General features: G+C 39.9%; 1 protein-coding gene across 1 annotated transcript in view; it reads right to left on the bottom strand.

The window, feature by feature from the left end:
• The window catches only part of ARHGAP26 (Rho GTPase activating protein 26), a 409,256-nt gene that overhangs the window by 243,302 nt on the left and 147,638 nt on the right, over positions 1 to 18,316 (bottom strand). The window contains exon 11 of the mRNA XM_014529049.1: positions 16,624 to 16,702. Within this exon, the coding sequence (XP_014384535.1) occupies positions 16,624 to 16,702 (79 nt within the window). The remainder of the gene's footprint in view (positions 1 to 16,623; positions 16,703 to 18,316) is intronic.

The following is an 18,316-nucleotide window of genomic DNA, read 5'->3' as shown; positions in this document are numbered from 1 at the left end:
TTTTTTACTTCAAAATAAGATATGTGCAGTGTGCATAGGAATTTGTTCATAGTTTTTTTTTTAAACTATAGTCCGGCCCTCCAACGGTCTGAGGGACAGTGAACTGGCCCCTTGTTTAAAAAGTCTAAGGACCCCTGCACTAAGATGTCTCTGTCAATTCCCTGTTGGGGCACATGCCTGGTTTGTAGGCTCGATCCCCAGTATGGGGCATGCAGGAGGCGGCAGATCAATGTTTCTCTCTGATCAATGTTTCTATCTCTAAAAACATATTTTTTAAAAATGGAGGCCGCATAGTATAGAATGTGGCAGCTGCCTCTAGATGCTAAAGCAAGCCCCGGCTGATGGCAAGCAAGGCATTGTGGATTCAAGTCCTACAAACACAAGAAACTGAATTCTTTCCATTACCAGAATGAGTCTGGAAGAGAACAATGAATCCCGATGAGAACACAGCCAGCCCATACTTTGCTATCAGCTGAGCAGAGAACCCAAACACACCATGTTGAATTTCTGAGCTTCAGAACTAGAGCTAATAAATGGGAGTTGTTTTAAGCCACTCAGTTTGTGTTGATTTGTTACACAGTATATTAATTAGAAAACTAATATACTGGGTGAAGTGGGTATTCAGTTTGCCAAATTAATGACAAAATGAATGAATAAATGAGCTATTACTACACTATTCTTACAAATTTTCATTAATAAGATGGCATAATAAAAAAGAGCAAAAACTTAGAAGTCAGGCCCTAGCTGGTTTTCCCCAGTGGTTAGAGTGTCGGCCAGCAGACCACAGGGTCGCAGGTTCAATTCCCGGTCAAGGACTCTGGGTCAGGGCATGTGCAGGAGGCAACCAATTGATGTATCTCTCTCATATCAATGTTTCTCTCCTCTCTCTCTCTCTCTCTCTCTCTCTCTCCCCGCTCCCCTCCCTTCCACTCTCTTTAAAAAGCAACAGAAATATATCCTCAGGTGAGTATTAAAAATAAATAAATAAATAAATAAATAAAATTAGGAGTCAGCAGCCATGGGTTCTAGTATTGACTCTGCCGGTAAGTACTTATGGAATTCTGCAGGGAATCCATTTTCCTTCTTTGGACCTTTCTTCTTCTATAAACGAGGAAAATGTTAAGGTCTCTTACAGCTCTGACAGTCTGAGATTAATCACTTCTTATTACATTAGGAAGTAAACTAAAAACAAATACACATTTTTCTCTATATATTTACTTTTCAAATGATATTCATCTTTTCCTGCATATTAGCACACCTGCAGCTCAAAGTTATAATATTTGAGGAAGCTTGTAGAACAACAACTGCTAATACTGCTTATTTTAAATATATTCAATATATGATTGCTGCATTTATTTTTAGCCCTGGTTATAACAGTGCCTCAGAGGCTTTTCAATCTTACAGTTAACTAAATACTGAGGCATTTTACAGAGCTTATCTTTGCATAAAAGCTGGGTCAGCACAAGTCTAAAACTTATTTAAAACATAATCTGGGTACCATCTGAGGGGTGGGGGAAAGGGAAGAGGAAAGATACCTAAATACATGACTTCAAGCCTGGAAAAAAATGTTCCTTGAATAAAACATGACCATACATGCTTGGGGATGTGGGTCAAAACTTTAATATCTAGCCTTTGAATTTTTCACTATTGATTTTTATTTTCAAACAGAGAGAAGGGCCATTACATACATTCCCCTCTGTTATTTCAAATATGCTCATGTCATGTTAAAGTTGCAAGTCATGCTTAATTGAAATATTATGAAATAAAAATATCTTTAGGAAAGCTATGTGGAGCTTATAGCTGCAGTTTAAGATAGAAAATCTGAGCATGTGCAAAAGATCATATGTAAAACTGAGAGGAATTGGGGGTAAAGCAGGAGGGAGGGTAAGAGGGGGAGAGAGAGGAAGAGAGAGGTTTGCAGCATTTTTATAGGCACAAGTTTCTTTAGCAGTTCAATTACTAAATTCTCTGTACTTAAAGCTGAACTCTGAGTTGTGGCATAAGAGTGCTGGAGCACTTTCTATAAAAAGCAGGGCACACTGCAATAAAAGAAGAGACATCCCAATACAGGACAGCAGGGAATAAGAACAGTGAGGTACAAAAATCTAGATCAAACCAGAAAAGAGATTCTTCTTAGTGAGGAGGACCTAGAAATCTGTACCAAACCCCAGTACCTACTATATACTGTATACATCATTGTATGCATGTAGCATGTTTGGGAAAGAGTGTCTTGTTACCACTGGATAACTGGTACAAAGACAAAGCCACAAAGTCAATATTTATAACAGGAGAACCAACATTTTATAGTCAAACTAGAGGCCTGATGCACAAAATTCCTGCATGGGTAGGGTCCCTAGGCCTGGCCAGCGATCAGGGCCAATCTGTGGGGCGACCGGTGGGGCAATTTGGGGGCCCCCAGTGGAACCCGCCTTGGCTGGCCTGGGGCCTGCAGGCTGGGGGCAGCTCCTGAGTTGAGTGTCTGCTCCCTGGTGGTCAGTGCACATCACAGCGACCAGTGGTTCCATGGGTCGTTCCACTGTTCAGTCAATTTGCATATTAGGCTTTTATTATATAGGATGGTAGGGAGGACCAATCAAAGCTTTATCTAGAAAAATTAAATAACAAATAATCAAAATAAAGTTCCTTTCAATAAGATTTAAGTTTTTATTTCACCTACGTACAAAATCTTGACAGACTGTATGTGTTGATGGAAAATAAAATTTTTCCTACAAGATTTAGTGATAACCCTATAAGATAGTCTTGAAGTTCGACTTTAACAGCGCAATACAAAAGCTGTCCTATTTTGCATCTGAGGGCCTTACCAATTTTCCAAAGGTCCATTCTTAATCCTTTGATTCAACTCATTCTCCTCTCAAGTGTCTATTGGCATGTCATCCTCACTAGTTTTCTCTTCATCAATTGCTAACTGGTCTCACACCCCCAGGTCCTCCTTTGCCCATGACCATGCACATGACTCAAGGTCTCCAATACCACTTCCATGGACTTCATAAAATCCCTCAGCTTTTTTTTTTTTTTACAGTTTTTCTTTGCTCTGCTTTTGAATGTCTACCTGCCCTTCAGTGAAAGACCAGAACACAAACACGGTGTCCTAACATAAATGAACATATTGAACAAAGAGGAGAACTGGTTAAGCTGTGACTAATTTTATTAGTGGTCTGTCATCAGTTCACGTTTTCAATTAATCATAATTTCTGCTTCCCTAGATAAGCTCATTACTTTGGGTCTCAGATAATGAAAACACAGATAAACATGGACCCCCTCCCCCATAATTATGCTTAAAACTATGCATGGCTTCATTACAGAGTGTGGGATTAAGCGTTCTCTACAAATCCTCTGTTATCTTCAAAAGTTCTGAGTAAAAGAAGCCCTCCAGTCATTGTTCTAAAGAAACAATCTGGGACTCCACTCACCACCGCAGCCAGGAGTCTGGCATTCCGAGCAAGCAAGGCCAAGTCAGCAGCAAGCTTTATGCAATTCTCTCCAAGTGTGCTACATGTTGCATGGGAACAGCGAGGCGTGTGCTGGCCAAAGAGACAGGCTACAAGGAGACGAACATCTGGAACTGGTCAATGTCTATTTCCATTTTCCCTATTAGAGGCCTAGAGAGTCTTTTAGTGTTAATAACCTAAACAAGGTTCCTGATGTAAAACACTGCAAGATTTCTTCAGTCATTCCCTGGAGAGCTTTCCTAACAGTGTCAAACAAGGACACACTATACTACAATGCTTGATGCCAGAGATTTGTAACCTGGGGTGGATTCAAAACCCCCAAAAATGTTATGCCAAAGTTTCTTTTTTAGGTGCATTCAGTTTTTTAGACCGTCTATAGTAGTCATTGGATTTTTTAAAGAGTCTCTGATCTCCCTGCCCCTAAAATGTCTCCTGTTTGCATAATTTTCCTCCAGGCCATCATAATATATCACTAGGCGTTGATACATACATATTTCCTTGATTCTAAAACACCTTTTTCCTGGATTCGAAATGCATCATATACTCCTTCTTTATGTTTAATAAAATGTCTCCTTCTTGATTCCCCAAAGTGATTATTAAATTGATAATGTGCTTTTGAAATGACAACAATTTAAGAAGCACAGGAATTAGCCCTATCCCAAATATATCAGTATTTATAAATAGGCAAACTTCATGTTCCTAAACAGACAAACAAAAAAACCTAAGATACTTCAATGTCCCCATGAGGACACCAAGTGGGTGTATCAAAACACCAGAAACAGAATTCAGTTTATGTGCTATCACCTCTGGCCACTAGTCACACTTCACCCACTTTCTTAACATGTCCTAAGTGGATGATGTGCCAGATACTGTGCTACTGGGAAAAATTACTGATCTAGGCAGGAGGACTTGGCAAGTTCCCAAAAGGGAAGGTGTAAAGACCCCGATGGAAAACAAGCAGACTGAACTAACAGGAAGCTGAGTGTTTTAGGACAGAAAGAAAAGAGAGCCTGAGAGAAAAAAGGAGCAACTGGATGACTCCAGAGGGTTGGGGTTAAGTGGAGAGGGTGATTAATCAACTGATTAGAAAACATATTTGTAAGACATAAGAGAGGTAACCTTGGACATTTTCAACTATAAGAACAAATGGACTAGATCTAGGCTCAGCCAAGACTGGCCATAGGAGCAGAGAAAGAAAACATAGCCTGATCTGGGCTCTCAAATAGTAGAATATTGTAATAAGTCTTCAGAAACATCCCACTTATGGGATCTAAAATTCTTCCATTTCATAGGAAGAATGGGATTAACAGATCATGACTATTGTCTAGTGGTCTTTAACAATATCCCTAAAGTCTGGGTGCCCTTTCCCAGAGATCAGAACATGAAGGAATAGAACATATAATGTTTCCAAATCCCTGTAAAGAAATTAAAAAAAAAAAAAAAGACTATGGTCAGATACCATCAGAGACCCAGGTGTGAAGAAAACAATTCTAACATTAGTATAGCCCATCCCAAATGGACCATGCCAATCCAGACTCTGTAGGAAGTCATCGCTTGTACCAAACAAAGACAGCTCTGTGGCCCCAAACCAGGTGGACAGTTGAAGCCCACCTTCAGGCAGAGATAAGACCTAGTCACTGTATCTTATAGGGAAAAAGGGACAATGAAACGCTTGGATGGTCTCTTGTCAACTGCTGCTCCATACATTCCACCTTACTAAAAAAAAAGAAAAAGCAACAACAACAACAGAATAAAAGAACAGTCTTGTCCATATGAGACAGGCTGCCTTAATTTTAGCAAGTCCTAAAATGTTGCACTAGCATGACACAGACAATGTCCTCCAGTTTCAGGAATTCAAGAGCCAGCCACTTAGAGAAGAAGGAGGTGGCAAAACAAGCAGATACTTGAAATAGGCTGTTGAGAGCTCCAAACCTATGAGAAATGAGGCTCTGAAGCTATGGAACACCATATATGTATACATGTGGTGCAAAGAGACTTTCTTACTTGGAGGTTTTAAAACCAAAAAAACTTGTTCAGTTTAACACAATTAACCATTTCAGTGCACAAGATTGGGAAAAAGTAGAGCGAGAGAAAGAAAACTATTTACGCAAAAGGGCAGGTGCCCAATCTGGTGGCGCATTAATTCTCTCAACACCCATATAGTAGCTGGTACATAGTTTATTCTCAATAAATGTTCACTGAATTGAATTCCAGAGGCCCAACATTTTGAAGAGTAGCTTACATCCTCTCATGTGTCAATGAAGGAGAGTGGCAGTGGGACTCCGGTGAGGGAAATCTGGGACAGTGTGGGATGCTCAATTTGCTAAGCTGGACCACAGCAAAACTTAAATGCACTGGCTGGGGCGAGATGTTAAAAGCTATACCCTCTCTGTGCCATTGTGGCTGATACTACCTTAATAAAAACAAACAAGCAAGTACAGTCTTAGCCAATTGCCCATGGAAATGGGAGTCTAGCAATGACTGAGCTCCCTCGAGGCCAATAGCTATTTTTATCTCTGAATAGCAGGAGAATGATCCATGAGTTAGGGTCCATTTTATATATATAGATAGATATAGAGATATAGAGAAATAGAGATCGAAATATATTACTTTTTCCTTTTCTCCCATTCTTACCTCCCACTTCCACTAAGGAACCAAGCCTGTGCCCTGCTTACAGCTATTCTAAAATGTCTACACAGAGAACATTGAAAGAAAATCAGAAGGCCATCTCCAGGCAAACACTAAAACAGGTTTGAGTACAGTGGAACTTCAGTTCTCTAACTTAATTCATTCCAGAAGGCTGTACGAGAAGTGATTTGTTCGAAAACCGAACCATTTTCTCCCATTAGAAATAATGTAAATTGAAGTAATCTGTTCCAGACACCCCAAACGATTCCCTGTTTTAACCTTTCTTATATACATGTCTAATGTACTGTTTAATCTATAAATAAACACTGCTTTTCTTAAATTTGTCAAACCGCCTCCTTCTAGACTTAAAGGAATCACTTTCAGCACTCATTCCAGGGGTCTTTCAGGTCAGCATGCAGCCTCTTCCCTTTTTCAGGAATCACTGCCTCCGAAATGCTGTCATGGATAACTGCTTTTCGTTTATGCAAATCAACAACAGTTTTTCTACCTCTTCAATGGCCTGTGACCATTGTTTCTTTCACATTCTTAGCATCATTAGCACTCTTGATGGCCTCTTTATGTTTTAAAATTGTGTTAATCCTTGATTTCAGCTAGCAACAAAAGCATTCTCTCCTCTGGTTGTTGCCTTCCTCCCCACCCCCTTTCTCTTCAAAGTCTGAACTCTGTATAATTCAGTGATGGCGAACCTTTTGAGCTCGGCGTGTCAGCATTTTGAAAAATCCTAACTTAACTCTGGTGCTGTGTCACATATAGAAATTTTTTGATATTTGCAACCATAGTAAAACAAAGATTTATATTTTTGATATTTATTTTATATATTTAAATGCCATTTAACAAAGAAAAATCAACCAAAAAAATGAGTTCGCGTGTCACCTCTGACACGTGTGGCATAGGTTCGCCATCACTGGTATAATTCATCTGTGAAAGAAGTTAGGTCGTATTTCTCTCTGGGCAAACTCAAAATGCAGCATATAGCAGACAAATGCACTTAGCAGTGAAGCCTTCCACAGCCCTCTTCAACTTACAAGTGGGCCCAGAAGAAACAAATGCCATGACTTCACTGGGTATTAAGAACAAAGAGCCTTCCCCCAAATATTTATTCTCATGAAACAACGAGGTCCGCATAAAATACCAGGTGGCAGTGGGCCACAGAGCCTTTTGACAAACTAATAAATACTATGGGCTTTTATCATGAGCACAGCCATATACAAACATCTAGCAGAGGGTTCACAGACAGTACCATTATGCCCCTCCCCAAATCCATCCTTGCATTGCAGAGTGAGAAGCACTTGTTCACCAAATCAGTGAAACTCATTCAAGTTTCAGCTATCTCCCTGTCCCTCCTAGCCCTTCAAACTTGATGTTTGTGTCTAATTCCTCTGCTAGCATCAATCCTCCTTTGATAGTGTTGAGTACACAGACCAAGTCAACTACATGGTAGTTGGAATTTAGAACAATCTACTGAACAGTCTTGGACCCAGTAAGAATACTAATTGATATACCAAATTACCCAAAGAAATAGGCCACATTCCAGGTAAAATTTATCTTAACCTCCAAAAACTGACTCTGATGGAGGTAGTACTGGCCCCAATCACAGAACAGCAGAAGTACTCTACTCATTACGATTAGATTTTAGGGCTAAAGAAATGATAGTGGCAAAAATTAAAGCTTACTGGAACTGGTGAGAGTGCAACAACTCTGTTTCTAAGACTATTCATAGAAAGGGGCATATTCATCACTTGGCCTCTGAACCCTTTGCAACAAAGATTGGACAATAGCACAACCTAAATAGGCCCAGAATCCCATCTGCCAACATACTTCAACTCTCTCTGGAAATCTATATGCAAAGCGTCTCCTCAGGAGTTCGACCGGGAGTTGGATTGCTCGCTATGATGTGCGCTGACTACCAGGGGGCGCTGCAAGGGAAGGTGGAGGCGGGTAGGTTAGGGGGGAGACCACGTGGCGGTGGCAGCGGTGCGCACACGCAGGGCAGTGAGGGAAGAAAGGAGGGTGGCGGGGGGACCTGATAGGCCCTGATCACCGGCCAGGTCTAGGGACCCTACCCATGCACGAATTTCATGCACTGGGCCTCTAGTTAAACTATAAAACCTCAGTAGGACATTTCTATGCTTACTTCATGTATGCTTGCTTAATGTAACCATATTGACAGAAAGTTAACAAAACTGGCCTGACAATTTCAGAATCACATTTCCCTCCAATTTTCAGTCCTAAGTTTTTTAGTTTTTTTGTTTTTAGTAGTACTATTTTTACTTTCTTGCTTTATATCCCCTTCCAAGTTCTGCTACCCAAAAAGTAATACAATATGTCATACTTGAGTTTTTCTGAATCATTAATAGTTCCAATGATCATAACTAGCTTAAAAGGCAGTCAGTATATACTCAAAATAGCTCCTACAAAATCTAGGCAATGATCTAATATATATGCAGGAATATATAAAATCTAAAAGTCTCTGGAATTCATTGCCAATTGTAAAACTGATGTGAAACAATGTGATATCTCCTCAAGTCTCTTAAGTACGATTACTCTCCCCATTTTACAGCTCAGCAAACCAAGGCTCAGAGAAGATAGGTAAATTGCTCACAGCAAAATCAGGATTCAAACTCAGGATGGCTGACTCCAAAGCCCATGCATTTAACCCTTAATTGCTACCAATGGAGTGAACTAAAACAACAGGAATCAACATACATTCCTGAGTGAAACCAATTTGTGGAATTATAACAAATGACTACTGCCATCTGCTGCACCTCATCATTGTAGGGGTGGTGGTGGTGGGGTGCTCATATGTGTTTGCATAGGCACTTTTTCTTAGGGTATATATTTTTTAAATTCTAAAGAACAAGCTAAAGTAAAGGAATCATCTCAGGAAATAGAAGTCTGATTAAGATTAGCTCTTACTGTCAACTCTAAGCTTCTCCAGCATGGCCGCAAGGATACCGGTGGTCACAGTTCCTTTTGCAATATGGCAACATGACTACCAGGAACCAGAGCTATGAGCATAATTATGCATCTTTCATAAATTCAAACAAAGCCAGCAGATGGCAAGAAACTAAAAAAAAAAATATGCACACAAGTTCATGTATATACTATTATATATACATATGTGTATACATACACATATACATCCTAACTTTTTTGTTGATGCTACAGAGAGTATAAATAATTGAAAGATTACAAACTTCTCAGGCAATTCTACATCTTTAGTCTCCAATAAGCCTTCTAACCTGAGATTTTCTCTGGTGCAGCACACTGGTTTCTGGCGCATATAATCACTAAGAAACGGAGAAGGAGTCTTGAGCAGCATGGAACTAAATATAGTAAATTCAAAGCCTGTGGCTAAAAAGAGAAAAGACTCTTGGGTATTCTTATTTTTTTTTCCATTCATTCATTCAAACAATATTTATTGAATATGAATTCTCAATCACTATGCTCGGTGATCTTGGCCTAGGGCTGTTCTAGGTGTTGGAGGTGTAGTAAAAAACAAAAGTCAAGGTCCTTGCCTTCATGGATTTCTGTTTAGAGTGCCCCCAAAATTACCAGGATCCAAGACAGTGAGCAAATAAATTCAACAATAGATTACAAAGCAGAATCCAATTCAAGTCATTGCCTCGAAGTTAATTCAATGAGTAATGTGTGCTTATTATGTTTCACAGAACTCTACTAAGCACCTTAGGTAGATAATATTAAAGGCAAAAAGGATATGATTAATCCCTGCCCACAGTAAATCATCTTCCTGGGATGACAACACACAGAGGTATAAATTAGGTGGACCAATTAATTGCCAAAGCAAAGAATCATTGTCTATTCATATGTCTGGGATAGCCAACAACTACTAGGAGAAAGATGGCATTCATTTCTGCAAAGTAGTTCTAAGAAAGAAAATTTAAAAGTATTCCAATATATTTCAACACTAGGCATCCCCTACCCTCTGCCAAATAAAAAAATCCATGTCACTTTACAAAAAGCATGTTGATGATGTCCTTAGTCTGACTAAAGTAAAGGTCTTTTTAGATTTATGGGGTAAACAAAAGTATTAGCAATGATTAATTATAAGAGGGCATATTTCTAACATACCAAAGTTTCTGATTCCATTCACTCCCTTCTCCCTCTCCCCTCTCCCCTCTCCCTCTCTCTCTCTCTCTCTCTTGCTTTTAAAAATAAAGAGGTAAAGATGGGGGGGGGGATCTCGCTTTTCTGGGCTTTGGGTCAAGACCACACAGCACACAGGAACAATGGCAGCTGTCTGGGGCTAGCCAGGGCTATGCTCCTTCAGCTTGGCCTTTGCTGTAACCACTACACCGCATGCCTGCACTATTTTCCAGATGACCAAAAAGGAAGATTTTTAAGACCATGCTGAAAATGACTTTGCTTTTAGGATGTGTTTACTAGTTTGGATGGTTTTTTTCCAGGATCATGGGCAGGGTTTTTGGGAACACACCTAAAAAAAATGAGGTCACACTGGCATCATGAACCACATTTGAGCCTTGATTTAGCAAATCCAAGGATAATTTTTCAGAAATGCTTATCTTGTTCCACACCTCAGCAGAAAGAACACCACCTAATTCATAGACTTCCTAATATTCAAAATGCCTCCAGCTCCTCTGTCCATGTATTTTTCTAAATGATATCATTGATTTGGCCACTAACAAATATGACCATTTTATGGCTTTTAGAGTGGAAGAGAAAGATGTAGCAATGGACGTAAGAGCCAGTTCAATCATTCAATCAAATGAACAAAGTCATTTCAAAATGATCTTTCTTTATCAACTGCTTTTCCCACGGGAGGGGGAGGGGGGGGAGACGGGGAGGACTGAAGCTAATCCAACCATAATCTCCACTCCCATGAATCACTGCCATAATATCTGAGAAAAGGCCAACAGTAATTGGTGCTGTTTCTAGAGGTAGGAAGTCATACTACAGAATGTCTATTAAGGTCATATTATGGCCATCAAATGACTTTAAACCAACAACTATAATATCGATAACAAACACAGTTAATTATGCAAGAAAGAATATATGATGTTGAGTAGATAGGGTAGAAGACAAAATGTGCAAAAGAAATAGATGTATTCTAAGAAAACCTACAGCCCTGGCCAGGTGCCTGAGTTAGTTGGAGTTCGACCGTATACCAAAGGTAGTGGGTTCAATTCCAGGTCAGGGCACATACCTAGGTTGTGGGTTCGATCCCATTGGGGTACACATGGGAGGCAACCAATAGATGTTTTTCACTCACATTGATGTTACTCTCTCTCAAATCAATAAAAACATATCCTCGGGTGAGGATTTAAAAAAAAGAAAAAGAAAATCTACAAACATGAGATTAAATATATATATCACAGCACCTTTGGAAGAAGATAGAGAGAAACATAAGTGATTTGATTGCGGAAATATATGAATTATTACCCAGGTGGAGGGAGGATACGGACAACAGTCCCCAAATACACCCAAACATGGGAACAGAGATAGGATGCTGTCCTGATGGGGGATTTGGACTATCTGGACATCTGCTGATGGTAATGTTCCTTTAATAAGCCAAACCTCTAACTTGTCCCAGTTTAAATGAAACTAAAGAGATATGACAACGAAATGCAATGTGTGAGAGAGAATACTTTGGGTTGGGTGTGTATGAGTTGGCAATGACAGGGGGCTGGTAGGGATTCTAATCTGCTTGCTTTTAGCAAACATGCTTACTAGCAATATGCAAAGAGAAAAAGAAGATAAATTTATTTATTGGGAACTGACAAGAGAAAATTGGCTATCTCTAAAATTTCTCTCAGCTATAGTATTTATGCACCTTAAACTAAGGTTTCCATGTCCAGTTTAATATGGAAAGTCATCTATTTCCAAGCCTGAGATAATGGCCACAGAAGATTAAAATGATAGCTTATGAGGCTACGATAGTGAGTCCATAGCTTGTCAATCCACGTTTAATAGAAAGTAAAGAAACTCCAACATAACCCTTTCTATCTGACTAGGTAGCTTGGTAGCTTGTTGAGGTTTTTGTAGTGATAGATTCACATCTGTGTATGCATTATTTTATTTATTTTATTATTTTATTTATTTATTTATTTATTTATTTATTTATTTTTATTTCTCTACTGCATTGGCTAGATTTCCAGTACTATGAGGAATAAGAGTTGAATGAACATCCTTGCCTTGCTCCTATTCTTAGGGGAAAAGCATTCCATTTCTCACCATTAAATATGATGTTCATGTAAACTTGCATAACTTTTGCTCTTGGCCAAGTATTAAAGAGCAAGCTTTTTGAATATGAAATGTAATAAAATTTAGATTTTATTTTAAAATTCAGAATAAAGAGAAACTGTGTCATTTTTGCCCACCCAATGTCTACTCCCCTTCCTCGTATAGCAATGTTTTGTTTTTCCCACAGGGGAAATCAACCTTTCTCCATCATTTATGCAGTTCTAGTGCAGTGAGCAAGTGAGTCAGGTATGGGTAATCCACCTATCCCACCCTCAAGTCCAAACATTGAATTCAATAAAATTCAAATAAGAGACTTCTTTGTAATTACATAAGTTCTCTTTCCACTAGACTTATAGATCAGGGATCAACAGCAATGGCCCATAACTGAAATCTGACTTTCTGTTTTTGTAAATAAAGTTTTATTAAAACAAAGCCACACCCATTCATTTACATACAAGACTGCTTTTGATCTACAACAATGTTAAGTAGCTGCAAAACTAAAAATATTTACTATCTGGCCCCTTACAGAAAGAGTTTCCTAACCCCCGTTCTTGATAATAAGATGTACACCTGGAATAGTTAGGAAGTATTTCACCAGTACATGGAAAGAACCCAATGGAAATGAAGTCAACACAAAAGAAGAAACTAACTCCAAATATTATGGAAGTTTTCAGATTCCGATGGGCCAGAACTATTAGGCTCCAATATTTTCCAGTTATGTAAGCCTATCAATCCAGCTTTTTCCCAGGCAAGTCTGAATTGGGTTTCCATCATTTGAATTCAAATTGACATTACAGATAAAATCCATAATGCTCATTGTAGGAACACAACTCTAATTTCTTCCTCCATTATCTATCCATCAATACCATAAAGACATTCGACATTTCTTCAGACTAGAATGTCACTGAGTGCTAAAAACCATACTTTACATAATGATTAGCTAAAACATGGTGACATCAACTGATTTGGGGTACACTGAGGGGTTTTTTTTAACCAGCCATCTTGGGTTGTTCTTGAACAGTGAAAGAACAAAAAGTATGGAAAACCTACCCCCTCCCCCAAATCCAACACTAAATAATAGACCATTGCCGAAACCGGTTTGGCTCAGTGGATAGAGCGTCGGCCTGCGGACTGAAAGGTCCCAGGTTCGATTCCGGTCAAGGGCATGTACCTGGGTTGCGGGCACATCTCCAGTGGGAGATGTGCAGGAGGCAGCTGGTCGATGTTTCTCTCTCATCGATGTTTCTAACTCTCTATCTCTCTCCCTTCCTCTCTGTAAAAAATTAATAAAATATATTTTTAAAAAAAATAATAGACCATAGATCAACTGGGGTGTAAGTATCAAAACGAAAGATAGGTGCCACCATTGACCTCTCCTTGAATTAAATAAGGGAACACTCTGAAACCAACTAGAAAAAAGGGTGTTTGTTCCCTTACCAAAACCAAAACTCCCAAGAGAACAGATTTACTAGTAACTAATTGGGGAAATGGTGATTCAAACTGGAGCTTCTAATTGTCTACTGAGCGTATGTCACCAGTAATGTTCCCTATAGGCTCTCAGCAATGGGAGACAAAATTAAGCCTAATATTCCCGCCAATTACACAATCATCATTTGTCTGTATTTATCTCGCTCTTTAGAGAACTATAAAACACACAGTGGTATAGTTTTAAATGCAAGCTATCTGCTCCTATGAGAAAATAATTTTATATTATGTTTAGAAACAGCATTATTTTGTATTTAAACTTGTTTTAATGTGTACATTCTGGAGCAAGGAGATGTTTTAACAGCACAGCTTTCCATCTGCAGAGGCCAGATGTTAATCTACAGGAAAACTGAAGTGATTAGTAAGAGGACCAATTATACACAGAGAACAAATATCAACTGGTGGGAAGAGGGAGGTGAGGGAGGTTTAAAATGGAGTTGGTAAAGCAGTTTTAAAGCTTCAGCTTATTGGTGGCAAACAAACAAACAAATCCCACCAATAATAGTGGGCTTTCCATCCATGCTAAGAATAGTATGCCATGACAGGATTTTTCTTCCTGGGTATTTCCTCCCCTACAAGTTGAAAAATGATTCAAGGGAGTCAGAGAAAATATTATAAAAATAAACTTAGGGTTCTTAGGAGAAAATTTCTCTCTATTAAGATGAAAATCAAATATGCCTAGGACTAGACATGGATTCAAATTCTAGCTTTGTTACTTTGGTGGATACTTTTATTTTTTAAATATATTTTATTGATTTTTTACAGAGAGGAAGGGAGAGGGATAGAGAGTTAGAAACATCGATCAGCTGCCTCCTGCACAGCCCCTACTGGGGATGTGCCCACAACCAAGGTACATGCCCTTGATCGGAATCGAACCTGACACCCTTCCGTCCGCAGGCCGACACTCTATCCACTGAGCCAAACAAGTTAGGGCTGGTGGAGATTTTAACCAGCCCACCATATGCTTGCTCTTTTTCCTTGAAGTGATAAGATGCCCTGGGGACTGGCTGGGCCCATAGCTGCTTATGCACAGCCTAGATTTCCCATCCTTCTTTGCAGATAGATGTGGCCATATAATTATGTGTGGGCCAATGGAAGTGATGTGTGTACCTGCTCAGTCCGGGATATTTTCATCTCCATTATCTGGCTGGAAAATGGCAATGACTGGAACCTGAAAGCCATGGTTGAGGATGGCAGAACAACCCAGCCAAGCATGGACTGCTCACTTTTGGGCACTGAAGGTAAAATAAACTTCTATCTTATTTAAACCCCTGTACTTCAAAGTCTCTTTGTTATAGCAACCTAGCCTGTATCCTACTAACGTAGCCAGTTATATCTATACCACTTGGGGCAAGTGATTTAACCTGTTTCCTCATCTGTGAAATGGAATCATAATATTTATTTTGTAAGGCACTAAGATAAATAAGTGGATTAAGAGATGTGCCAAAGCTGTGCCTTACACACACACAAAAGTGCTCATCTAATGGTAGATAATAGCAAAGATGAAGGACTAGTTAGGAAACTGCTTTCAAAGGCCTTTGAAATCATGCAGTTACTGTGCCAACAAAGCCCTAAAGGCAGAAACATGTATCTGCTTTTGAGTTTCTATTAGTAACAACATATTGAGAGAAAATCAGGAATATCTTATATTTTAGCCCAGGAAAAGAATTCAGGTTAAGTAATGTTTCATTAGAGTTTAGCACTGTGCCAAAATTTTTAAATAATTATTTAAATCATGCTATTAGTGGATGTTACACAAATACTAGTTATTTGTTTATGCATACTTGATTGGACTGAGTTCCATATTTATATCAAAAAATAGCTGAGCAGAAAGGTCAATTAATCAATATAGGTCACCTAACCAGGGTAGGCTGAGAAAGAGACACACAAATGAACTGGAATCACCCACACCAGACACCCAGCTTGACACAGAGAGTTCTATAGTCGGTGAAGGCCATGGCCTGATGTCCCCTGCACACATTTTCCCCCTCTGGATAGTGCTTTTGCAAGTAATAATTACTGGCCCTCTGACAGTGTGGACTCTTTCTATCTTTTACTGGTGGGCCATGGTTAAACTGCCCTCTTAGGATTTCTGCAACCTTGCCATTTGCTGAACTCTGGGGTTGATATCTTTGGCGTCAAGATCAGAAGATTACCCTGACTCTAGGGACTTCCCCAGGGCTTTTGCGTGGGTCTCACATGTCATAAGATGCAGGAAAACCACAAGATTCATCACCCAGCAGAGGCCAGCATCTCTAAAATGGGAGCATGGATCACATTACCAGACTTAACCCCTTCCATTGACCCTGATAATCCCACTGTGTATAATGGGATGTTGGCTACTATGGCAAAGGGAGGCTGGACCAGAAGGGGGTGAGAAAAGATACTGCACAATCTGTATACACTCTTAGGGTCATTTATCCGTTAAAATGGGATTGAAATAATGCTTTGCATCCTACTTCATGGAGGTATCAATAAATATTCAGTAAGCCAAACTGGACTCTGCCTCCTCTAAGAGCCTTAAGGGTGCTACAACTATCTCAGTGAAGGGGAGTTCTGGTAAAGTGTCATGCAGAACCCACACCTCAGAGAGAGAGGCCGCAGCTCAGGGCCTGCATCCAAACAGAAGCAAGATCTACATATACAAGCATCAGCCAAGGAATGAAAAACTCCCTCTGGTACATGAGTCTCGAGACCCCCAAGGCACTGGAGCACCAGCAACAATCACACTGCACTAGGGAAGCAACAAACAACTCAGGACCTTTATTCCTGCTCTACTTCCCTGAATTGTACTTACAGGCTCCCGGCCATCCATGGCTTCCATCCAGAGCCTCCGGTCCTCCTCCGACAGAGCCTGCATGGTGATAACCCCTGGCCTGCGGAGATAGAAAGACAAGGATATGAAGCTAGGTAGAGAGATCCTGACGAAGATGAACTTAAAGAAACACCCAAGCCACAGAATGAGAGATCCCTGGAGATAACAAGGAAGAGAGGCACACCTCTTGGCTTTTCTGAGCCATCTTCCAGTCTCAGAAAGCAAAGGCCTGGTCCTAAATCCCTCTCTATAAGCCCATGTGCCCAGGGAGGTAGGAAGAAACACAGAAGATATGGCTCTACTCACAGAGAAGGACACGGAGAAGTAAAGAGATGCTTTTAGACCTTGTTTGTTCCTTGAGATCTTATTCATTCCTGTTCTCCAAAATGCTTCACAGAGTGATTAAGGGGAAAACATCCAAGCTGGAGAAATGTGGGTCTCCTAATAGCTAGTTCAATGCTTCTAAACTGCTTTTGACATAGAGAACTTTTATGGAGGTAATCAGCTTTTTAATTATGCTTACATTTAATCTATATTATTTTTGCTGTTTTTGTTCATCCTCACCTCACTGGGGGATATTTTTTCCATTGATTTTTGTAGAGAGGATATAAGGAAAAGAGGGAGGGAAAGAGAGAGAAAGAAACATCAATGTGGGAGACATCAACTGGTTGCCTCCCACACATGCCCCAACCTGGGCTGGGAATGGAATCTGCAACCCAGGTACATGCCATAGACTGGGAACTGAACCCGAGACCCTTTGGTGTGCTGCGCTGACTGATGCTCTAACCATTTAGCAACACTGACCAAGGCAAATGGATAGTATTTTTTAAGGGAAGACTTGCCATGTCAGATGGTAAAGTCTTTACATGCATTTGCTCTTTCACCCTCTCATTGAAATCTGCTTGTTCTTTCAAATTGAGCACAAACCCTCCAGAAAGCATGCACACAATATCAATGGTGTTTGTGGAGTTCCCACTACAAATGGCACTCCAGGCGAACAGACTTGTGCCATACAATTGAACCTGGGAGAAGTATATGCTCATTAAAGCAGTTATTTACTTAGGATCCACAGATGAGTCCCAGAGAGTCCATAAACCACCTTTCCCCTCTAAATGTCTACATATTTTTCTGTAAAAACAATTCCAACTATCAGATTGTCAAAGAAGACTGCAACCCTCAAAAAGTTAAGAATTGTTTATATAAACCCTTATCTTTAAAGTCTGAGAAAGCCTAAACGGGAGGAAGAGGTGCACTGTGGAAGAATGAGATCCTGCTACCCTCTGAGTCCACAGCACTGCTGAGGATCACAGAGAAGCACAATAGTGAGACACATGGGGCTCTGCCATGCCCTGAGCACCACTGGCCCAGGCCCCACAAGCACCGAAGCCTGTTCATTCAACCCACAACAATCACTGCTCCTGGCTTATTTCCATGGTTCCAATGAATATGCTAGACCTATTTATGTTGAAGATATTTTAAATATCACATACTCTTCTTTCATTGATCATTCCCCAATCTCCCCCAAGAAAAAAAAAGTTTTCAAAGATATGAATATTTAGGTATAGATGAGTTGGGGATTTGAGGTGCATGGTGTGAGGGTGTGAATGTGTGAGTTTGTTAATGAGTGTGTGTGTGTGTGTGTGTGTGTGTGAGAGAGAGAGAGAGAGAGAGAGAG

Source organism: Myotis brandtii, unplaced genomic scaffold (genome assembly GCF_000412655.1).
Source record: "Myotis brandtii unplaced genomic scaffold, ASM41265v1 scaffold668, whole genome shotgun sequence".
NCBI classification, from domain to species: domain Eukaryota; kingdom Metazoa; phylum Chordata; class Mammalia; order Chiroptera; family Vespertilionidae; genus Myotis; species Myotis brandtii.
The sequence above is the reverse complement of the archived record's forward strand: the minus strand, read 5'-3'. Positions and strand labels throughout refer to the sequence as shown.